At 41.3% G+C, this 26228-nt stretch overlaps 2 protein-coding genes across 2 annotated transcripts in view; one reads left to right on the top strand and one right to left on the bottom strand.

Annotated features, from left to right (window-relative positions):
* LOC124132064 (mitochondrial sodium/calcium exchanger protein-like) overlaps window positions 1-666 on the bottom strand; it is a 60865-nt gene extending 60199 nt beyond the window's left edge. The window contains exon 1 of the mRNA XM_046495689.2: window positions 447-666. Coding sequence (XP_046351645.2) covers window positions 447-449 — 3 coding nt within the window. The 5' untranslated portion in view covers window positions 450-666. The remainder of the gene's footprint in view (window positions 1-446) is intronic.
* Window positions 1-26228, top strand: part of LOC124132068 (3-methyl-2-oxobutanoate dehydrogenase [lipoamide] kinase, mitochondrial-like) — a 67932-nt gene that overhangs the window by 15398 nt on the left and 26306 nt on the right. Inside the window, exons 2-7 of the mRNA XM_048396488.1 lie at window positions 3069-3137; window positions 4408-4518; window positions 12316-12363; window positions 21529-21648; window positions 22830-22928; window positions 26067-26140. Of these exons, the coding sequence (XP_048252445.1) occupies window positions 3069-3137; window positions 4408-4518; window positions 12316-12363; window positions 21529-21648; window positions 22830-22928; window positions 26067-26140 (521 nt within the window). The remainder of the gene's footprint in view (window positions 1-3068; window positions 3138-4407; window positions 4519-12315; window positions 12364-21528; window positions 21649-22829; window positions 22929-26066; window positions 26141-26228) is intronic.

The raw sequence follows: 26228 nt of genomic DNA, 5'->3' as shown, positions 1-26228 counted from the left end.
TAGTCGCCTCTTACAAACTGAGAATCAGAAGGAGTCATCAAGTGTAAGAAGGACCATATTTCATCATTTAAACAGGTTTTTGTTTCGGAGTTTAAAGCTTTGTGAAAATGTAATATCTTAATCTATTAAAACTCAGTTATGCATATATGAAAGACATGCCCAATTAATATGTGCAGTGCAGTTTCAGCATGTTCAATAGTATCAGCACCATTTGGTCGATATTTCCACAATAAATTATCAGAGTATAAGAGTGAGTGAGTGAGTTTGGTTTTACACCGCTTTTAGCAATATTCCAGCAAAATCACGGCGGGGGACACCAGAAATGGGCTTCACACATAGTACCCATGTCGGGATTCGAACCCGGCTCTTCGGCGTGACGAGCGAATGCTTTAACCACTAGGCTATCCGACCGCCCCTCAGAGTATAAGAGCACTATGTAGACTTACCATATGGCCTGCTATGGCTGCTGCCTGTTGTTGTACCACAAGGCCTGTCTAACCCAAGGATACACACACAAGGCCGTCACAGTGGGTCTTCCTGTAATTATGATATGCACAGAAAGGTTATTGAGTTTACATCGCAGTCGTCTTTCACTCACATGACAGGTTGCCAGTAGAGGGTAATGTCCAAGTAAATCTCCATTCCTTAAAAATAATGGCCTAGCCTACTTTTACACATTGACAAAATATTCTGTTGTGGAAAATATATGAAAAAATAAACCAGAACTCTTTGTAGACTATTTATTCTGTGTGAGTCGCCCATGCGTGATGCACGAGGAATGTGTTTTCTGCCGCTGTTGCTCATGCACCAAGCTGCGTTGCGAGCTGACATTAACTATGCATGGTACACGGCTATTCATAATTTTCGTTGGGTCCTAAACTAGTATTTATCAATCGCTTGCACATTGTCAATACATGCTGACGGAAATAATAGCAAATATAGAGCCCCGAACAAGGATATATATACTGAACAGCATAAGTTCCTGTGACATTGAATAAGATTTAATGCAAAGTTATGTTTTTTACCAAATCTGAAACAATTTCGGTTTGCAACAGATAAAAGACTCTTGTAAGTGTTCAAATGGTTTCATTTGCCATACTGACTTCAGAAAATGTGTGATTTCATAAAAAACATGAACATGCCAAAATGTCAATTTACAAATCAATAGCATGTGTGTCCACCTCTGGTTGCGATGCAAGCAACACATCTTCGTCTCATGGAATGGACCAGGCGGCGCACAAAGTCCTGTGGGATATCTGTCCATATCTGCTGGTTCATGTTTCGAAGTTCCTGGAGTGTCTGTGGAACACGTGGTTGACATCGAAGGTGCCGATCTATCTCATCCCACATGTGCTCGATTGGTGAGAGATCGGGGAGCGTTGTTTTGTTGAAGAGAATCCTGAACAAGTCGAGCAATATGAGGCTGGGTGTTGTCATGTTGAAAGGTGACGACGCAAAAACGGTAGATCAACAGGGCCGATGATCTTGTCGCGGTAGCGCTGTCCATTGAGATTTCCCTCTACCACTATCAAACGGGTCCTCTGTCTTGCTGTAATCCCACCCCATACCATAACGCTGCCACCCCCAAACCGATCTTCTTCCATGACACAATGATTGAAGTAACATTCACCTCGACGTCGGTACACTTGAATCCGTCCATCGCTGTGTGTGAGGTGAAAACGAGACTCGTCAGTGAATAGAACTTGTCCCCAGTGCATGGCTGTCCAGCGTAGACTCTGTCTGCAGAACTGTAGATGTGCTTGACGGTGAATTCCTGTCAAAATGGGACGTCTGGCAGGTCTTCTGGCAACAATCCCTGCACATCTGAGGCTACGACGTACGGTTTGTGAAGATATTCGTCGAAGTACAGGGATGCTTCTTGCAGTCACTGTTGTTGGCTGGAATCGATTTCATAGGTGTGTTGTTCGAATCCAGTTGTCTTGTCAATTATTGGTTACGCGTGGCCTGCCACTCTGAGGATGGTCTCTGACTGCATTCGTCTGTTGCCAACGTTGCCATAAACACCAAATGGTGTTTCTGTGAACGTTAAATTGTCTTGTAACATCACGTTGACTCGATCCTGCTGAAGGCGTGGCATTTCGTAATGTTGAATAATTGTGTAATTTTGTTGTTTTTCTGAGGGGTTGTTGTCAGCACGATGCTAAACAATGCATATGGAATCCCGTTAACACACGTTTTTATACCCATTCTTGGGTAGTGAAATGCATGGGGCTTGCATAAAAGTCAACTTTTGCATGGAATGCATGCTTTTATGTAGCAGTTGCGTTTTTGTGACTTGATTCCATACATGTACTACAATGTTGAAAACCAAACTTTCCTTGTTTGAAAAATACACTAATATATTGGTGTCACAGGAACTTTTGTTGTTGAGTATATATTACCTGATTTTTTTCTCTCTCGTTTATCTAATTGCTATAAATATGAACAGTGTTGACGGTTACCTGCTCTAACACAACATATATACATGTTATTTTGTGCTTTTAAGCATTATGCAAAATTATGCAAATATTTAATAATTAATTTGACACCATACCTTCATGTGCCGCCTTAGCTGAGGTTGACAATTACACGTCCTCAGAAAATGAAATTATTCACTTGTCAATAAATGTAAAAAATAGTTCCGTCCATTCCAAGTGGAAATTAATTCAAATGTTGGCTCAAGATAATGTATAGTTGACAAACAACTCTCCATTCCTGAAAAATTGAACATTCTAACAATAGAATGACATCACGGATGTGTTTTGAGTACATGTAATTACAGTTATACTAGCAGGTGCTTGCCAAGGGTTGATGTAGACCTTCTGGATCAGCTCAATGTCACATATAAGCAGGGTGAAAAAACCCCATTGTAATCAGGATATTACAATGTACAATCCTAACATTAGTAGCAGAAACAGGTGCTTGCCAAGGGTTGATGTAGGCTTTCTGGATCAGCTCAATGTCACATACAAGCAGGCTGAAAAAAACACTCATAATCAGGATATTACAAATTAAAATCCTAACATCTATTTTTTTTTAATGAACCGATCATGGTTTCTTTGTTGCAGCCATCGGTGCGTCTTACCCCTGCTGCAATCCTCTATGCTGGGCGCAGTTCCGACCAAAGTCATATTTTGGTGAGTTAGATACATGAAGAACATGGACTAGGCTACCAACATCGACCTACACATGCACATGTGCATACCCATACACGCACATGTGCATACCAGTACAAACACACATATGCATATCCGAACACACACACATGTGCATACCCGTACACACACATGTGCATACCCCTACACACACGTGCATACCCATACACACACATATGCATATCCGAACACACACATGTGCATACCCCTACACACACATGTGCATACCCACACACACATGTACATACCCACACACTCATGTGCATACCCACACACACATGTGCATAGCCATACACACATGTGCATACCCCTACACACATGTGCATACCCACACACATGTGCATACCCACACACACATGTGCATACCCCTACACACACATGTGCATACCCATACACTCATGTGCATACCCCTACACACACATGTGCATACCCACACACACACATGTGCATACCCCTACACACACATGTGCATACCCACACACACATGTGCATACCCACACACACACACATGTGCATACCCCTACACACACATGTGCATACCCACACACACATGTGCATACCCCTACACACACATGTGCATACCCACACACACATGTGCATACCCCTACACACACATGTGCATACCCACACACACATGTGCATACCCATACACACACATGTGCATACCCCTACACACATGTACATACCCATACACGCATGTGCAAACCCCCACACACACATGTGCATACCTGCACACACACCTGTGCAAACCGCCACACACACACCTGTGCAAACCGCCACACACACACATGTGCAACCCCCCCCACACACACACATGTGCAACCCCCCACACACACACACATGTACATGGTAAACATTTCTTTTCTTCTAATTATTAATTTAAAACAGTAAGTAACAAGGAATATCATAGACTCAATTCTGTTTGAAAATTCTCATAAATCTTTACATACACATTTAAACAGCATTGAAGTCGTAGTGATTTCTCTTGAGACCAATTTTACTTCCCGATTTATCATGTTTACTTATTATCTTAAACATGTCAGATTTTTTCGGGTTCGTCTGTGTGCATTATTATAAACATGATAGGAGGTGGTAGTTATTACATGGAGTGAGTGAGTGAGTGAGTGAGGGAACATTGCATGACCCTGTATGGCTATATGTATTAATGCATGGGCCTGAGGCAAATCATGAACTGTGAAATCTCCACAACATTTCTGCAATGACAACTTACATCCGATTTCCTTGTTTTCAGCGAAGTGCCCAATATCTACACAAAGAACTTCCTGTTCGTATCGCACACAGAATTGCAGGTTTCCGGGGACTTCCTTTCATTGTTGGGTGTAACCCGACCATCTTACAAGTTGTGAGTAGAACACTGCTTTATTCCGGACACCAGTCTGCCATGTTTGTTTCATGCTACCAATATTTTGTATCTTCTTTGGTAATTACACATTTCATTTAATTCAGGCCATTGACTTGGGGGCAAGCCCCCCAAACCCCCTGTTGTTTTAGCGAGGCGACCCTTGACTTGGGGGCAAGCCCCCCAAACCCCCTGTTGTTTTATCGAGGCGACCCTTGACTTGGGGGCAAGCCTCCCAAACCCCCTGTTGTTTTAGCGAGGCGACCCTTGACTTGGGGGGCAAGCCCCACCCAAACCCCCTGTTGTTTTAGCGAGGGGACCCTTGACTTGGGGGCAAGCCCCCCAAACCCCCTGTTGTTTTAGCGAGGCGACCCTTGACTTGGGGGCAAGCCCCCCAAACCCCCTGTTGTTTTAGCGAGGCGACCCTTGACTTGGGGGCAAGCCCCCCAAACCCCCTGTTGTTTTATCGAGGCGACCCTTGACTTGGGGGCAAGCCTCCCAAACCCCCTGTTGTTTTAGCGAGGCGACCCTTGACTTGGGGGGCAAGCCCCACCCAAACCCCCTGTTGTTTTAGCGAGGGGACCCTTGACTTGGGGGCAAGCCCCCCAAACCCCCTGTTGTTTTAGCGAGGCGACCCTTGACTTGGGGGAAAGCCCCCCAAACCCCCTGTTGTTTTAGCGAGGCGACCCTTGACTTGGGGGCAAGCCCCCCAAACCCCCTGTTGTTTTATCGAGGCGACCCTTGACTTGGGGGCAAGCCTCCCAAACCCCCTGTTGTTTTAGCGAGGCGACCCTTGACTTGGGGGGCAAGCCCCACCCAAACCCCCTGTTGTTTTAGCGAGGGGACCCTTGACTTGGGGGCAAGCCCCCCAAACCCCCTGTTGTTTTAGCGAGGCGACCCTTGACTTGGGGGCAAGCCCCCCCCAAACCCCCTGTTGTTTTAGCGAGGCGACCCTTGACTTGGGGGCAAGCCCCCCAAACCCCCTGTTGTTTTAGCGAGGCGACAAAGATGGCGTCTTTAAAACATAGAAACTGTTACTAAAGAATAAGCTCGTGCACATCCCTTACCAAATTGGTGGAAGGTGTCCTGTATACCCTATTTTCTTGAGTATACTGAGCACCCAAGTATAATGCGCATCCCCCTCTAGCGGATTCAGTATTTTGGAAAAATATCTTTTTCGATTATTATGCGCAGAAAAAAATTACACTGTAATCCTTCAGCGAATTCTGGTAAACGAACAGGTAATTAGAAACTTGGCAGTACAAATTTGAAATTTCAGATAAATAATCACCAAACATGTTGATTTACCGTTTAAATTGAATTTTTTGTTCTGCTAGACATTGTTTTACAGCCATGGATTAAGATTACCTTGTGTATTTTCTTGTAAACTAAGCCGGACACAGCAAGCAGCTGTACACACTTTTTCTTGGAATCTATTGGTGATTCGGTTAAAACTTACACAATGATATAACTATAAATGATTTTGATGCAAGTATCGGGACAAATTGTATCTGAAACTATTTTTGTATCGGGAATAATATATTCCAATATCTTCGTGCAGCTGACCTCTATTGCCGGTTATTTTATTTCACATGGAACAGTTTGACCAGTCACCATTGATGTTCCCGCGCACTTGATCCTCAAACTACAACAAATATGACTTTTAACAAGTCAAAGTGTGGCATTTATTATATATGTATCCATTCTCTGTCAACTAAAGTTCGTTTCAAGGCGCCAATAGCGGAAATCTGACCGTGGTTGCTGTTAATAACAGTGAGTTGTGCGATCTTCCGATCGTTTCACAGATTTTGCCGAAATTAATTAAAACAATATTAAAAGGAATTTTGAATAAAATTAATGAAATAAGTAACAAACAGAAGTCCAGATATACAATAAACACTTTTTGTAACCAGACAGTGTAATTACATGATTAATTTGCGTACTTCAGTATGGATTTGTTGACATGGTATTTCCGGTGTTACGTGCTCACGGTAATGTCTTTGTGTTGGGGGAAAAAAACAGCAAAAATCATTATAGCGTGTATAATGCGCACCCCCTTCTACCCAGCTGTGTTTTTTGGAAAAAATGTGTGCCCACTGCTTCAGTCACATTAACCCAAGTCAAAGTCTAAGTATTAATCAAGGGAATGGATTGTATGCAGTGGGAATATGTACAGATACTGTTTTGTCTGGATCTGGACTGAACACTTGCATTTTGACCCAATTCTGCCCCTCAAACAAGTTCATTTCTCTATAACCAAACAGCAGTTACCATGGTTACAGGTACATGCCAAGATTGCTGTCTGCTGCTGTAAGTGTAAGATGTTCAGGTGAAACTGCTTGTTGTGGACTGACACTCTCACCTTTTCGTGATGCAGTGCTGCAATCAGCAGAGGAATTCCTCCATCTCTTACCCTGACATTTGAGTTGAGACTCCTTGAGCTATATTCCATTTAGATAGCATCATATTAAAATATTATTATCAATATTTTAAAAAAGAAATCCATATACTCATTATCATATGTGACCCGTGAAGATCCGGGTTGAGAATAGGTCTTCAGCAACCCATGCTTGCCGTAAAAGGCGACTATGCTTGTTGAAAGAGGCGACTAACGGGATTGGGTGGTCAGGCTCGCTGAGATGCATGTCATCGTATCCCAATTGCATGGACCGATGCTCATGATGTCAATCACGGGATTGTCTGGTCCAGACTCTAGTATCAACAGACCGCCGTCATATAGCTGGAATATTGTTGAGTGTGGTGTTAAACAACAAATAAACAAACATACATTATCATATGGACAACAAATAAACATACATTATCATATGTACAACAAATTAACAAACATTATATTACAACAAATAAACAAACAAACAAACATCTTATGTACAACAAATAAACAAAGAAACATTATCATATGTTGTGTCAAAGTGTTATGGAACACCTCAGGCAATTACAACATCCGAGTGTGGTTTGGTGTGTGGCTGATTCTCAGGGATGTGTGATAATGCTGATACAATACCATCTGGCATTCTACAAGGTTATCTCATAGCAACAAGAATGCTCACAGCTGTAGTATTTCCAAAACAGCCAGTGTATATCATGTATATATGCACATGGTCGTGTGTGATATCCTGTATAAATGTATCACCAAGTGAGGGACCCACAAACAGCTTCTCATCGAAACTAAAATGTCCAAACGCTTATCTCCATCTTTTTCATGTTTATGTTGATATTTGGCCATGATTCAGAAATTTGGTGAGTTTATCATTCAGGCAATTGCTGATTGCAAACCTGTTGTTTTTGTGAGTGTGGGAGGTGTAGCAAACAGGGGTTTCCTCTTTATGAACTGTTAGGACATCAATATTACCATGGTTACAGTCTCTTCCTTAACTTTTGTCTCAGTTAAAAGAAACACTGACAATTCCTTGACCTGACATTATATGCCTCTGTTACATTATTATACCCCCATTTACGAAGTAAATCAGGGGTACATAGCGTTCCGTCTGTCAGTCCGTCCGAGCTTTTGTATGGCCAATAACTTTTTAACTGTTAACCATGCACCCTAGCTTCACCAAACTTGCTACACACATTTACCACAATGAGTACTTGTGCCTTTTGCTAGTTTGAAGATTCTGAACATTTTAATTTTGGCTGTTTCCATGGAAACATTAGAAACCTAAACTTTTAGGGTGGGTGTTTTATACGGCCTATATCTTTTTAACTATGCACCCTAGCTTCACCAAACTTTCTACACACATTAACCACAATGAGTACTTGTGCCTTTTGCTAGTTTGAAGATTCTGAATTTTTCAATTTTGGTTGTTTCCATGGAAACATTAGAAACTTAAACTTTTAGGGTGGGTGTTTTGTACGGCCTATATCTTTTTTACCATGCACCCTAGCTTCACCAAACATGCTACACCCATTTACCACAATGAGTACTTGAGTAAGATTCTGATTTTTTTATTTTTGGCTGTTTCCATGGACACATTAAGAAACATCAAGAATGTATATTGTGCTAAGCATTGATTATCCTACACTAGATTGAAATATATTTGCAAAAACATGTGTTCATTCCAAACATAATGCATCCTCATGGGGTTACAAAGGAAAGGGCAGTTCCTCTGACTTAAAGCAACAGGTATATTTCATTAATTAACAAACTATTTACTATTTGTTGTTGACCAGCAGGGATAACGGGGTATGTGAGCTTTGCTCACTTCTTTCTTGTTTTTCTCAACTGTTATAACATACCCTTGTTATAGTCCCTTCCCTGAACTGTTATAACATACCATGTTAGTCCTTCCTTAAACTGTTATGACATACCCTGTTACAGTCTCCTTAAACTGTTTTAACATACCGTTGCTGTCTCTTCCTTGAACTGTTATAACATACCCTGTAACAATCTCTTTCTTGAACTGTTATAACATACCCTGTAACAATCTCTTTCTTGAACTGGTATAACATACCCTGTAACAATCTCTTTCTTGAACTGTTATAACATACCCTGTAACAATCTCTTTCTTGAACTGTTATAACATACCCTGTAACAATCTCTTTCTTGAACTGTTATAACATACCCTGTAACAATCTTTCTTGAACTGTTATAACATACCATGTTACAGTATCATCCTTGAACTGTTATAACATACCCTGTATCAATCTCTTCCTTGAACTGTTATAACATACCATGTACCAGTGTCATCCTTGAACTGTTATAACATACCATGTTACAGTATCATCCTTGAACTGTTATAACATACCCTGTATCAATCTCTTCCTTGAACTGTTATAACATACCATGTTACAGTATCATCCTTGAACTGTTATAACATACCATGTTACAGTATCATCCTTGAATTGTTATAACATACCCTGTAACAATCTCTTTCTTGAACTGTTATAACATACCATGTTAGTCTTTCCTTAAACTGTTATAACATACCATTACTGTCTCATCCTTGAACAGTTATAACAAACCCTGTAACAATCTCTTTCTTGAACTGTTATAACATACCATGTTACAGTATCATCCTTGAACTGTTATAACATACCATGTTACAGTATCATCCTTGAATTGTTATAACATACCCTGTAACAATCTCTTTCTTGAACTGTTATAACATACCATGTTAGTCTTTCCTTAAACTGTTATAACATACCATTACTGTCTCTTCCTTGAACAGTTATAACATACCCTGTAACAATCTCTTTCTTGAACTGTTATAACATACCATATTAGTCCTTCCTTGAACTGTTATACTATCAGGGATTATCCTGAAATTTTTTACCCCTGAGAGAAAATCTCCCCTGGTCCAAAAGCCATGAGATTTTTTGGCGTGTGATGAGATTTTGCTAATTTTCAGAGATATTTCGTCTCCGCACAGTGGAAACTGTATTTGATTTTCGGAACATGTGACTCGAATAATGGTGCAATTAATGTTACAAGGTCATATTGATATATCCTCGGATATTCTGTTTTCGAACATTAATTATTCCACAGGGCATATTTAAAAATATAAGCATTAGTATTAACATCCTGTGATTAACAAAACATTACATTAGTACTTATATTTCAGTTGATTGTGTACTTTAGGAGAAATTACACTAATTAGTAATATTTCTGTATTTCTGTTCATTGTCGACTTTATGGGGAATTATTTATAGATCGTGTAGGAGGCATGTGTACCATGTTTACCACCATCAGCTGTTCATTTCGTTGGCATTTAAGAGACAAAAATCTGCAGTTATCAAATTTCAACAATGTGCGTTTAGATCGTAACTTAATATATTCAAAATGATGAAATGAAATAGCCACAGTTTGGTGGCAAAAAGTACATTACTTACATTTCAGTGCTTTTGTCAGTTTCGCTGTCTTATTTCTGTCTGTGGTGTGTACCGTATCAGAGACCGGGTCTCTGACCATATCAGATTAAATCTTATCAATATGGACTTTTCAATTTATTAGAAGTGACATTTCAGTATACGACGACTAGAGTTCCAGGTTCGTCCTTTTGTTGAATTAGCAACAATAACGTCATTTATTTCCCACAGAAGGCAGCATGTTTGTCATGTGCAGCAGACAGAAATGTCACTGGAAGTTGAAAAGACTGTTGACATTCACGATGTTTATGAATTACGTTTGAAAGATTAAGTCACAGTTTTCAAGTTTTATGGACAACTCTGAAAACAAACTTATTGTAGTATATTCTAAGAAATCTAAATCTAACTTGCTGTTTGGCCACAAAAAATAGTTCAATATTCATAATTCACTCTCGCACGAGAGTGACCATTCTTGCACGAGGGTATGTTCATGAAAACTCAGTGCCGTCTTATCTAAAGACTAGGCGAATCTCATCTAAAATACGATCGTTTGTGATCTGAAATTTGTATGTTATTATGCAGAAAGAGTTGTAAGTATAGTCATTTACTTTTTGTTTTGTTGTCATTCCAAAATTGAAATATGCTCATATTTTGAAACTTTACCCATGATTGCCTTCTTCTCTCTTGATTTCTGCACTGATGCACAAACATGTACGTCTTTGATTTCTGTTAGGATTTAAGTTTTTAAAAATATGTTTAATGATTTGGTGTTGTACTTGTAGTTCAGGGAATAGGATTTTCGTGCGCTACCAAAGTGTATATATTGTAAAAACAAACACTCGTTTTGCCAATCAGGGATAAAAACATGTTGTGCGTTCCACCATTGTCAGCTGATGCAAAGCTCCATGCAGTGATATAGGAATCGGTTATGCACAGTAAGAGATAACATGCAGTGTTGTGAGTATGCAAATGGCTGTTTCGATTGACAACTTTTGATGATTGAATAAACTTCTTGATAATTTTATTCAAGCAATTTTTGTAGGTGAAAATGAGAGTATCAATGTAGATAAAACTATTGAAAGATGTATGCAATTTTCAATCGCACTGATTGAATGTTAATGCAATATCAATCAATCCCTGTACCATACCCTGTTACAGTCTCCTTGAAATGTTATAACATACCCTGTTAGTCCCTTCCTTGAACTGTTATAACATACCCTGTTACCATGGTTACAGTTCCTTCCTCTAACTGTTATAACATACCCTGTAGCCATGGTAGCAGTGTCTTCCTTGAACTGTTATAGCATACCCTGTTTCCATGGTTACAGTCTCTTCCTTGAACTGTTATATCATACCACTCTTATAGTGTTACCATGGTTGCTATGTTCCTTTTACTGTTTAACATGCCACAGTTCTTGAAATCTTCCATGAATGGTAACAGCATGCAACTGTTGCAACTGTCTCTACCAGGAATGTTCATAACCTACTGGGGCGGTCGGGTAGCCTAGTGGTTAAAGGGTTTGCTCGTCATGCCAAAGACCTGGGTTCGATTCCCGACATGGGTACAATGTGTGAAGCCCATTTCTGGTGTCCCCAGCTGTGATATTGCTGGAATATTGCTAAAAGCAGCGTAAAACCATACTCACTCGCTCACTCATAACCAAGTACTTGTCACAGTTTTACTTTTCCAACTCTGTTGAGAGATCATTATCAAGTGCTAACTAACGGCCACCAGACGTGAAGTATCACATGACATTAATACGTCACAACTGAATTTCCTTGTTGCAAATGGTAGAACCCACAACAGATCACTCAAATGACATGGGAGACAAGTCACTGTGTCACGGAAAGTTGTAATCAAATGTTTTACATTGCTTTTGGATTATCTACTGTTTTGCGTTTCAGAAATATTCAAGACCTGATGTTTGTTGACAATGGAAGTATCAGTAACACGTGTGTCCTGTCTGTTTTCAGCATGAGCTGTACATCCGGGCGTTCCACATCCTGTCGGAGATGATGCCAGTAAGTGTGATGACTCTCTACCGTGATAACTGATAACTTACTGGTACTGGTGGTAGAATAGTAGGACTCGGACAGAACAAAGACTGGTCCATGGTAGGATGCACAGTAGGGCTCCAATCTGGCAGAGCTCAGATCAATGTTAGGACTTAGATCGTTAGTTGGGCTCAGATCCTTGGTAGGACTCAAATCTTTGGTAGGACTCAAATCTTTGGTAAGACTCAGATCTTTGGTAAGACTCAGATCTTTGGTAGGACTCAGATCCATGGTAGGACTCAGATCTTTGGTAGGGTTCGATCCATGGTAGGACTCAGATCTTTGGTAGGGTTTGATCCATGGTAGGACTCAGATCTTTGGTAAGACTCAGATCTTTGGTAGGACTCAGATCCATGGTAGGACTCAGATCCATGGTAGGACTCAGATCTTTGGTAGGGTTTGATCCATGGTAGGACTCAGATCTTTGGTAGGACTCAGATCTTTGGTAAGACTCAGATCTTTGGTAAGACTCAGATCTTTGGTAGGACTCAGATCCATGGTAGGACTCAGATCTTTGGTAGAACTCAGATCTTTGGTAGAACTCAGATCCATGGTAGGACTCAGATCCATGTCGGGAAACCCCTGAACTAAACAGGTCCTTTACTCCTGGATTGTCTGGTCCAGACTTGATTATTTATAGACTGCCTTCACATTGCTGGAATATTGCTGAGTTTGGCATTAAACAACAAACAAACAAACAAATGTTACGGCAAGCATGGGTTGCTGAAGACCTATTCTACCCGGACCTTCTCGGGTGTGTGCGTAATGAACAAATACAAGTACAGTAAAAGGGATGTACAGGGAAGCCGAGTCAGCTGCATAACCTCATTATGAATACTGCGAAATGTGAGTAATTTGTCAGTGAATGAATGTGTATGTGATAGTGTGTCTGGAATATTGCGAATGCTTCACTGCCAGGGTGAGTACTTGGCTAGTATTGGATCAGTACAGGGTGAGTACTTGGCCAGTATTGGATCAGTACAGGGTGAGGACTTGGCCAGTATTGGATCAGTACAGGGTGAGTACTTGGCCAGTATTGGGTCAGTACAGGGTGAGTACTTGGCCAGTGTTGGATCAGTACAGGGTGAGTACTTGGCCAGTATTTGATCAGTACAGGGTGAGTACTTGGCCAGTATTTGGTCAGTACAGGGTGAGTACTTGGCCAGTATTGGGTCAGTACATGGTGAGTACTTGGCCAGTATTGGATCAGTACAGGCAGAGTGAGTACTTGGCCAGTATTGGGTGAGTACTTGGCCAGTATTGGATCAGTACATGGTGAGTACTTGGCCAGTATTGGATCAGTACATGGTGAGTACTTGGCTAGTGTTGGGTCAGTACAGGGTTAGTACAAGGCCAGTATTGGATCAGTACATGGTGAGTACTTGGCCAGTATTGGATCAGTACATGGTGAGTACTTGGCTAGTGTTGGGTCAGTACATGGTGAGTACTTGGCCAGTATTGGATCAGAACATGGTGAGTACTTGGCCAGTATTGGATCAGTACATGGTGAGTACAAGGCCAGTATTGGATCAGTACATGGTGAGTACTTGGCCAGTATTGGATCAGTACATGGTGAGTACTTGGCTAGTGTTGGGTCAGTACATGGTGAGTACTTGGCCAGTATTGGATCAGTACATGGTGAGTACTTGGCCAGTATTGGATCAGTACATGGTGAGTACAAGGCCAGTATTGGATCAGTACATGGTGAGTACTTGGCCAGTATTGGATCAGTACATGGTGAGTACTTGGCTAGTGTTGGGTCAGTACAGGGTTAGTACAAGGCCAGTATTGGATCAGTACATGGTGAGTACTTGGCCAGTATTGGATCAGTACATGGTGAGTACAAGGCCAGTATTGGATCAGTACATGGTGAGTACTTGGCCAGTATTGGATCAGTACATGGTGAGTACTTGGCTAGTGTTGGGTCAGTACATGGTGAGTACTTGGCCAGTATTGGATCAGTACAGGGTGAGTACTTGGCCAGTATTGGATCAGTACATGGTGAGTACAAGGCCAGTATTGGATCAGTACATGGTGAGTACTTGGCCAGTATTGGATCAGTACATGGTGAGTACTTGGCTAGTGTTGGGTCAGTACAGGGTTAGTACAAGGCCAGTATTGGCTCAGTATTGGATCATTACTTTGCCAGGATTTGGTCAGTACAGGGTGAGTACTTTGCCAGGATTGGGTCAGTACAGGGTGAAACCGTTCGCACACTAAGTTGTTGAATATATTCTAAAATGAAATTTAATAGTGTCAGGGGTTTTAGGATAAGCCTCAGTTCAATCATCCATGTGATCCAGCACAGAGTGACATGCCTGCCATGATAGATGACAACAGGTGACAGTTCAGGTGGGCAGTGCGGCAGCCGGTTGTCACAGGTAGCTATTGAGCCCCGGCCAGCTGCCCACTTGGTATTGATTCTGTGTCTAGGAAGTAGGGCATGACTGGTTCAAGCTTTCATTCCAAACACTAAAACCTTGACGTGGGACCCGGGATATCAATGGCACAACTCTATTGCTTGATGTAAGAGGTGACTAAATTGCATTGGGCTGGAAATCTGGGATAGTTTGCTCGCTATAACGTGGCCTGATAGTGATAGCACACATACACACTGCACACCTGATGTTGGATAATATATTTGGCTGTGTTAACACAAGTATATTTGGTGGCTGTGTTAACACAGGTATATTTGGTGGCTCTGTTAACACAAGTATATTTGGTGGCTGTGTTAACACAAGTATACTTAGTGGCTGTGTTAACACAAGTATATTTGATGAAATCTACACCCCTACACCCCTACACCCCGACACCCCTACTCCCCTCCACCCCTCCACCCCTACTCTCCAACACCCCTACACCCCTACACCCCAACACGCCTACACCCCAACTCTCCTACACCCCTACACCCGACCCCTACACCTCTACACCCGACTCCCGACACCCCTACACCCAAACTCTCCTACACCCCTACACCCCAACTCTCCTACACCCCTACACCCCTACACCCGACTCCCCTACACCCCTACACCCGACTCCTCTACACCCCTACACCCCTACACCCGACTCCTCTACACCCCTACACCCCTACACCCGACTCCTCTACACCCCTACACCCCTACTCCCGACTCCCCTACACCCCTACACCCGACTCCTCTACACCCCTACACCCCTACACCCGACTCCTCTACACCTCTACACCCCTACACCCGACTCCTCTACACCCCTACACCCCTACACCCCTACACCCCTACACCCGACTCCTCTACACCTCTACACCTGACTCCCCTACACCCCTACACCCCTACACCCGACTCCCCTACACCCCTACACCCGACTCCTGTACACCTCTACACCCCTACACCCGACTCCTCTACACCCCTACACCCCTACACCCGACTCCTCTACACCTCTACACCTGACTCCCCTACACCTCTACTCCTGACTCCCCTACACCCCTACATCCGACTCCTCTACACCTCTACACCCCTACACCCGACTCCTCTACACACCTACACCCCTACGCCCGACTCCTCTACACCTCTACACCTGACTCCCCTACACCTCTACTCCCGACTCCCCTACACCCCTACACCCCTACACCTGACTCCCCTACACCCCTACACCTGACTCCCCTACACCTTACACCCCTACACCCGACTCCTCTACACCTCTACACCTGACTCCCCTACACCTCTACACCTGACTCCCCTACACCCCTACACCTGACTCCCCTACACCCCTACACCTGACTCCCCTACACCTCTACACCTCTACACCCCTACACCTCTACACCTCTACACCCAACTCCCCTCCTCCATCCTAGATCCACGTCTCTGAGGATCCACTTCCTGGTTGTATTATGTGGGCAGATAAACACACAAGCAATCTGTCAACTGGCTGGATGTATCACATGGTCATAAAAAGTCATCCCTATTGTGTTGTTCTCGGTGTAGTAATGAAATGTAATCAAGACAAGCTCTACACGTACAAAACTATTGTAATGGGATGTAATCAAGACAAGCTCTACACGTACAGAACTATTGTAATGAAATGTAATCAAGACAAGCTCTACACGTACAGAACTATTGTAATGGGATGTAATCAAGACAAGCTCTACACGTACAGAACTATTGTAATGGGATGTAATCAAGACAAGCTCTACACGTACAGAACTATTGTAATGGGATGTAATCAAGACAAGCTCTACACGTACAGAACTATTGTAATGGGATGTAATCAAGACAAGCTCTACACGTACAGAACTATTGTAATGGGATGTAATCAAGACAAGCTCTACACGTACACAACTATTGTAATGGGATGTAATCAAGACAAGCTCTACACGTACACAACTATTGTAATGGGATGTAATCAAGACAAGCTCTACACGTACAGAACTATTGTAATGGGATGTAATCAAGACAAGCTCTACACGTACAGAACTATTGTAATGGGATGTAATCAAGACAAGCTCTACACGTACAGAACTATTGTAATGGGATGTAATCAAGACAAGCTCTACACGTACAGAACTATTGTAATGGGATGTATGTGCAACGAGATCCCTACAATATGGCGGCCAACATGGGATGGGACAGCAATATCTTGTGAACATCCCAATTGCGTGGATTGATGCTCATGATGTCGGATTGTCTGGTCCAGACTTGATAATTTTTACTGACCGACGTCATATAACTGGAATATTGCTGAGTGCGGCGTTTAGCAACAAACAAACAAACAATCCCTGACTGACCCCGTGGCTGACTGATGGTACACAGCTACCAGTCTGACACCTGTCCTAGCTGCTGGATCAGGGACACCACTTGTCTAACAGTTTCAGGAAGGTGTGTTGGTGTGTAGTCCTCTGGTGGGAAGCTTGTGTACTTGGCTCCTGTCAACATCCCCCAGCTTCATGTTGAGGGGGGGCGGTTGGGTAGCCTAGTGGTTTAAGCATTCGCACATCACGCCGAAGACCGGGTTTCGATTCCCGACATGGGTACAATGTGTGAAGCCCATTTCTGGTGTCCCCAGCCGTGATATTGCTGGAATATTGCTAAAAGCGGCGTAAAACCAAACTCACTCACTCACTCATGTTGAGGGGCGTGAGAGATAACATGTCTTATGCAGCGTGACTCAGGCTCTCCTTTAACCAAGGCCGATGCCAAGGTCCCTTGTACTGACTTTTTGGCAATTTACGTTGAGGATGGTAATCAAAGTAGACAAAATTTATGGATAGCAACTTCTTTAATTACTGTAAAGGTGACGTTGTGGTATAGATCCTTATAGCATTTTCTATACCGAAACGTAGCCTTTACAGTAATTAAAGAAGTTATTATCCATAAATTGTGTCTACTTTGTCATCCGTCAACTTCTAAGTAATGCCTATCAAACAATTCAGACTGGGAATAATAAGGGAAATAAGAAAACAGTATTTGGCAGCCAATTGTTTTAGATAATATCTGAGGCAAATTAGTTGTTTGACTGTCTTGAATGAAGGACTAATGAAGTGTTTTAGATGGCACTACCTCATAAAAAACAGCATCGTGTTGACAGGGAAGAATTTATATTAGCAAGAACACGGAAATAACCAGATCCAAGAGTTTTTTTTCCGAATTCCAGGAAGTAGGTTCATTGTCAGAAGTTGCCAAGTTTACAGTCACCATGGTTACCGTGAAATACCAAAGTTAACAATAAAACGTCATTTCTGTTGTAATGTATATCAGACAAGATGTGAGGTGAGGTGAAATGGGGTTAAACACACAGACGTGAAGTCAGATGTAGGATATATGCAGTGTATATAAACATGATAAAAGATATAAAGTCATATGTAGGATATATGTTGTGTATATGACAGACGTGAAGTCAGATGTAGGATATATACAGTGTATATCAAAGATATAAAGACATGTAGGATATATGTAGTGTATATCACAGACATGAAGTCAGATGTAGGATATATGTAGTGTATATGACAGACGTGAAGTCAGATGTAGGAAATATGCAGTGTATATCAAAGATATAAAGACAGATGTAGGATATGTAGTGTATTTCACAGACATGAAGTCAGATATAGGATATATATAGTGTATATCACAGACATGAAGTCAGATGTAGGATATATGTAGTTTATATCACAGACATGAAGTCAGATGTAGGAAATATGTAGTGTATATCACAGACATGAAGTCAGATGTAGGATATATGTAGTTTATATCACAGACATGAAGGCAGATGTAGGATATGTAGTGTATTTCACAGACATGAAGTCAGATATAGGATATATATAGTGTATATCACAGACATGAAGTCAGATGTAGGATATATGTAGTTTATATCACAGACATGAAGTCAGATATAGGATATATATAGTGTATATCACAGACATGAAGTCAGATGTAGGATATGTAGTGTATTTCACAGACATGAAGTCAGATGTAGGATATGTAGTGTATATCACAGACATGAAGTCAGATGTAGGATATATGTAGTTTATATCACAGACATGAAGTCAGATGTAGGATATATGTAGTGTATATCACAGACATGAAGTCAGATGTAGGATATATGTAGTTTATATCACAGACATGAAGTCAGATGTAGGATATATGTAGTTTATATCACAGACATGAAGTCAGATGTAGGATATATGTAGTTTATATCACAGACATGAAGTCAGATGTAGGATATATGTAGTTTATATCACAGACATGAAGTCAGATGTAGGATATATGTAGTTTATATCACAGACATGAAGTCAGATGTAGGATATATGTAGTTTATATCACAGACATGAAGTCAGATGTAGGATATATGTAGTGTATATCACAGACATGAAGTCAGATGTAGGATATATGTAGTTTATATCACAGACATGAAGTCAGATGTAGGATATATGTAGTGTATATCACAGACATGAAGTCAGATGTAGGATATATGTAGTGTATATCACAGACGTGAAGTCAGATGTAGGATATATATAGTGTATATCACAGACATGAAGTCAGATGTAGGATATATGTAGTTTATATCACAGACATGAAGTCAGATGTAGGATATATGTAGTGTATATCACAGACATGAAGTCAGATGTAGGATATATGTAGTGTATATCACAGACATGAAGTCAGATGTAGGATATGTAGTGTATTTCACAGACATGAAGTCAGATGTAGGATATATGTAGTGTATATCACAGACATGAAGTCAGATGTAGGATATGTAGTGTATTTCACAGACATGAAGTCAGATGTAGGATATATGTAGTGTATATCACAGACATGAAGTCAGATGTAGGATATATGTAGTTTATATCACAGACATGAAGTCAGATGTAGGATATATGTAGTGTATATCACAGACATGAAGTCAGATGTAGGATATATGTAGTTTATATCACAGACATGAAGTCAGATGTAGGATATATGTAGTGTATATCACAGACATGAAGTCAGATGTAGGATATATGTAGTGTATATCACAGACGTGAAGTCAGATGTAGGATATATATAGTGTATATCACAGACATGAAGTCAGATGTAGGATATATGTAGTTTATATCACAGACATGAAGTCAGATGTAGGATATATGTAGTGTATATCACAGACATGAAGTCAGATGTAGGATATATGTAGTGTATATCACAGACATGAAGTCAGATGTAGGATATATGTAGTTTATATCACAGACATGAAGTCAGATGTAGGATATATGTAGTTTATATCACAGACATGAAGTCAGATGTAGGATATATGTAGTTTATATCACAGACATGAAGTCAGATGTAGGATATATGTAGTGTATATCACAGACATGAAGTCAGATGTAGGATATATGTAGTTTATATCACAGACATGAAGTCAGATGTAGGATATATGTAGTTTATATCACAGACATGAAGTCAGATGTAGGATATATGTAGTTTATATCACAGACATGAAGTCAGATGTAGGATATATATAGTGTATATCACAGACATGAAGTCAGATGTAGGATATATGTAGTGTACAACTCTTATTTGTCCTGTAGATAGCAGACATTGATTTAAACATTTTTATTGCAGAATATCAAATGGATTAGGCACAAGTGACACACTTACAAGGCCTTCTCTTACATACCTTTCATTACCTTGTAATATGTGAATAATGATAGTGCAGAATAAATGTACAGTGCATAGGAATTATATACAAGTAATGAGAAAATATAAAAACACAAGCACATATATATATACAGTGTTACACACAAACACATATACCTACATACACATACACACATACATATGCATGCGTATACATACATACATGAGAATCAGTTATATTTATTGCTACATGTATATAATGGAACCTTTGTGAGTGAGTGAATGAGCATGATGAGTTAAAATTTAACATCGCATCGGCATTTTTTCAGCCATATAGCGATGACACCAAGTAAATATATTCACAATTTAATTATTTATGCAAAGTTATATTTAAAAACAAGTTATGAAACATATTTGAGCATACTATGTTCAAAAATAATTGATGAGTACATTTGTAAAAGATATTTAATATATTTATATAATACCACAGCTGTTAATAAACTAACAGACATTTTAGATTTAAGTGAAGGGCAGGAAATATAGAATATAACTAAGCTGTGATAATTACATTGAATGCTATTGTTTTACATCAAAATCAAAGTTATAACGAATACCAAAACTAATAGAAAAGTAAAAAAATTTTTTTTATATAACTAAGACTTTTTGTACTGAAACAAGCATGTATTAAATGTGCAAGTTACATGTAAAACAAGACAATTTAGGAGCAGCTAGTGATAAATATAAATTCTTGTTACATTAAGATAAATTTAAAATCTGTTTATTTCTACAATAAATTGATGGAAATATTTACAAATTGAGTTATTTTGTTCTCGGCTATATTTTTGTTACCACTAAGAATGTTTTCAAACTTGGGAAGAGTCCCTATATTCCTAATGTTGATAAACAAAGATTGTCATATTTCTTTTACATTCAAGAAAATAGTAAAAAGCATTTTCACATGGGGAACTGCAAGAGCAAGAAATAGACAGACATTAAATTAACAGGCAGGCAGATTTAGGGTATATGTAATTTACATTTCTCATTTGTCCTGTAGATAACAGGCATGAAGTCAGATGAACACTTCTCCGAGACCCTTCGGAACCTTCTCGACGACCACAAGAACAATGTCACTCTTCTAGCCGAGGGATTTGCAGAGTGTCGCAAACATATCAAGGTGAGGCATGAAACCCATGATTGAAAGGAGAGAAATACTGGTGTAGGTACTTGGTGGTTAAAGCGTTCGCTCGTCACGCTGAAGACTCGGGTTCGAATCCCGACATGGGTACAATCTGTGAAGCCCATTTCTGGTGTCCCCTGCCGTGATATTGCTGGAATATTGCTAAAAGCAGCGTAAAACCAAACTCACTCACTCACTTGGTGTTAATGTTCAAGATTTAGGAGTCCCAAGATTCAAATACCCAATGATTGGGGCAGCATGGCTTCTACTAAAGGCCAACAAGAAACCTCATTATTCCAACAGTGATTTGGTCTGTTGGGTGTCAAACTTGCCAGGCCCATTAGTATTCCCCCAGTTTAAAAAAATTGGGTATATGACAATCAGCCCGTCCGTCCATCCATCTGTCTGTCCTCCATTTCATACCCTGATGACTCTTGCTGACCTTTGTTGTAAGATGATAAATCTATCAATGCTGATACTATCATTCATATGAAACCTCATTGTCAAAGGTGTTCTAGAATCCAGTTATTGTGTCTCAGAAGTCGTAAGCAGAGTTGCTTCCCTTAGACGTGCCAGAATCCTATTAGTGTGTGTTCCAGATCCCAGACTTGCCCTGACTATGATTCCTTGCTTATCAGCACCATGCCCATGAATGTGATGCCACCAAAGTGGTAAACGCCTGAGACTGCATCACAAGGGGCTTTCCTCCTGGCTGTGGTTGACATGCTGTGATATAACTGAAATACTGACCACAGCCCCAACTCACTCACCCACCCACTCACTCACCCACCCACCCACCCAAACACCCACCCACTCACTCACTCGCCCAAACACCCACTCACTCACTCACTCACTCACTCACTCACTCACTCACTCACTCACTCACTCACTCACCCACTCACTCAAACACCCACTCACCCACCAACCCACCCACCCACCCACTCACTCACTCACTCACTCACTCACTCACTCACTCACTCACTCACTCACTCACTCACTCACTCACCCACCCACCCACCCACTCACTCACTCACCCAAACACCCACTCACTCACTCACTCACTTGCCCAAACACCCACCCACCCAAACACCCACCCACTCACTCACTCACTCACTCACTCACTCGCCCAAACACCCACCCACTCACCCACTCACTCACTCACTCGGATTTAATTTCAGGATGAGGCCCTTATCAAGAGTTTCTTGGACAAGACTCTGACATCCCGCCTGGGGATCCGAATGTTGGCGGAGCACCACCTGTCGCTCCACCTGGAAAGGGTCAGTGTTTCTGTGTTGTCCTTGTGTTCGGCGCGGTGCTGGTGCCTGGTTGCTAGGGGTACTCAGGCTATTGTCTAGCTATGGAGGGCAGAACTCGAAATTTGAAACCTTTGGTAAGGTCCGTTCAGTGTTTTCTTTGGACTTTGATTAGGGAGAATATTATTTTGAAAAGGATCATGCTTTCAAATCTGTTTCTTTTAAGAAGTGAATGATGAATTAGATGTGACTGTTGAGATTATGAATACTCCAACAAAATTTAAAACGGTTTTAGTCAATTTTGGTCAATACTTAAATTATTTTTAATATTATTTCTAAAATAGTCCTATGAAAACACTGTTCCTGACGAGTTAAGATGTAGGAACTTCTCAGCTAGTCTGACACAGTCAGGTTATCTGCAATATTTACATTGTTTCCGTCGTCCATCTAATGTTTTTTCTCATGAATCTCTGTTGATAAGGGACCATGTTCGGCGGGGTTGTCTCCCTTGGTGGAGTTGATTGTAAATGGTAGCCAATGTTTCATGCATGGTTTATCCGTACCGGAGTTTTGTGAAAGAGAGTATTAAGTGCATACACCTTCATCCAGCCAGAATACAGTGAGTGGTTATATCTGTCACCTGGTGGGAAGGAAGCTGTGCTATGTCCCCTGTATGTTGGGAGTCCATGGTCTGTGTCCGAGTGCAGCTTTCAGCATATCAGTGTCATGGTAGGTGGTCCTTGTGTTTGGAAGTCCTTCTGAAGGCCCAGTTCTTCTCATCATGATTCAAGGCACAGGTGGTCCAGTGGTCTAGACAGAGTTGTTTTCCTGAGGTTCCTATCATTGTGTGTTCAGGGTTCACTCAAGGAATTTTCTGACATGGGCCTATTTTGTGAAATAGAGAATCTCACCAGAGTGTCTTTTGATATCAAATATATCAACACAACTTGATAAAAGTGGAAAACTCCGAGGCTTGCCGAGGATTTTTCACACTTTTATCACTTTTATCCAACATCATTCTTCCAACTTTTTCAGTTTGTAGACAGTAATAAGCAGTGTCTTAAGTGCAAAAAGTACTGCTATCAGCTTCAGCAGCAGAGCCATTAGCGATGTCATTTGATTGTGACGTCATGGTAACCAATGACGTCACAATGGTCTGCAAAGCATTGTGATGCAATTTCATCGCAGTGTAGATATCGCTTGATCTCAACCAAGCATATCTCCTGTGGGAGCCAGTTTTGGATGATAAAATTTCATATATTCCAGAGGTACACCCACACTTGCCTATACAGCACAATGTTAAAATTCCCAAATGTATTTGGAAATGTGGGCCTTTTTCAAATTTAGGGGCTAAAAGCACAAGGCCCCACACCAGTATTATCCCTGTGTTCCAGGTCCACAACTTAACCTAACTGGGATACTTTGCTTATCAGGGGCGGTCAGGTAGCCTAGTGGTTAAAGTGTTTGCTCGTTACACCGAAGACCCGGGTTTGATTCCAGACATTGGTAAAAAGCCCATTTCTGGTGTGCCCTGCCGTGATATTGCTGGAACATTGCTAAAAGCCGTGTTAAACCATACTCACTCACTCACTTTTCTTATCAGCATCTTACCCATGAACGTGGTGTCACCAAAGGGGTAAACGCCTGAGACTGCATCACTTTGGGCTTTCCTCCTGCCTCAAGCTGACATATTGTCATGTAACTGAAACAATTTTCAAAGCAGTGTTATCCCCAACTCATTCCTTGCTGGTGTAGTGTTGCCATCACTGAGGGTAAGGTTCTTCCTGATGTCGTGTGTCGCCATCACTCAGGGTTCATTCCTTGTTCGTGTAGTGTCGCCATCACTCAGGGTAAGGTTCTCCCTGATGTCGTGTGTCGCCATCACTCAGGGTTCATTCCTTGTTCGTGTAGTGTCGCCATCACTGAGGGTAAGGTTCTCCCTGATGTCGTGTGTCGCCATCACTCAGGGTTCATTCCTTGTTCGTGTAGTGTCGCCATCACTGAGGGTAAGGTTCTCCCTGATGTCGTGTGTCGCCATCACTCAGGGTTCATTCCTTGTTCGTGTAGTGTTGCCTTCACTGAGGGTAAGGTTCTCCCTGATGTCGTGTGTCGCCATCACTCAGGGTTCATTCCTTGTTCGTGTAGTGTCGCCATCACTGAGGGTAAGGTTTTCCCTGATGTCGTGTGTCGCCATCACTCAGGGTTCATTCCTTGTTCGTGTAGTGTCGCCATCACTGAGGGTAAGGTTCTCCCTGATGTCGTGTGTCGCCATCACTCAGGGTTCATTCCTTGTTCGTGTAGTGTCGCCTTCACTGAGGGTAAGGTTCTCCCTGATGTCGTGTGTCGCCATCACTCAGGGTTCATTCCTTGTTCGTGTAGTCGTCATCACTGAGGGTAAGGTTCTCCCTGATGTCGTGTGTCGCCATCAGCAATAATTTGATTCTGAGTAATTCAGTCGTCTCCCTTGCTGATGGTTCTGACTGTGTATGGCATCACCAGTGATAGATTTATGCAACTGGTAACTGTGGTTTGTGTGTTTGTATAGGATTTCCAGCTGCAGCAGTTATTTGTGTTCAGCACTGTATTATTGCAGCTGCACAAGAATAAACTTGTGGGTTGACAGTCAGTAAGCAGCTGTGTCTCCTGCCCGTGTCGCACTTATGCAGCTGAGATATCCGCCGCTAATATTTAAGGTAGACAAAGGGTTCACTATTAGATCGTCGGTGAGCTGCTCAGTCTGAAGCACATGTTTCTACATGACAAGGCTATCACTAAAAAATACCAATAATCTATATATACTGAACAACTAAAGTTTGGGATCATGAATATTTTTGGGAATATTTTTACGAAATCCTGCTCAGTCTTCACTACTGAAATATCCCCCAAAATATTCATGATTTTTTTTTTTATTCCGTATACATTTAAATACATTTAAAGGAGAAAATGTAAAAAAATAAGTTACATTCACAGCAGTGACTTAACACCAAATAAAGAATATTTCTTGTTGAACTGCCTTATCACTGGGAGATTGTACTCCAACATGGCACCACGAGTTTGCCAGAATGTGGTGCAGTGGACTACATTCACAACATGCATGTCCCTATGTCTGCCATGACTGCATGTTCTGCCCCCAATATGCTAGATAACGTGTATTCTCCACAGCCAAACCATGTGGGCATCATCAACGTTGGTTTCTCGCCGAGAAAGCTTATTGAAAAGAAAGCCGAATTTGTAAGGTAAGCTTACGGGATGGAGAGGCAGTTCCTTGTTCATTTCTCCTTTGTCAGATGCAGTAGTGGTAAAAAACATCTCCCAAGGAGGTCC

Source organism: Haliotis rufescens, unplaced genomic scaffold, assembly GCF_023055435.1.
Source record: "Haliotis rufescens isolate VD_foot unplaced genomic scaffold, xgHalRufe1.0.p SCAF_15, whole genome shotgun sequence".
NCBI classification, from domain to species: Eukaryota; Metazoa; Mollusca; class Gastropoda; order Lepetellida; family Haliotidae; genus Haliotis; species Haliotis rufescens.
Note: the sequence above shows the minus strand (reverse complement) of the source record. Positions and strands in the feature narration are given on the sequence as shown.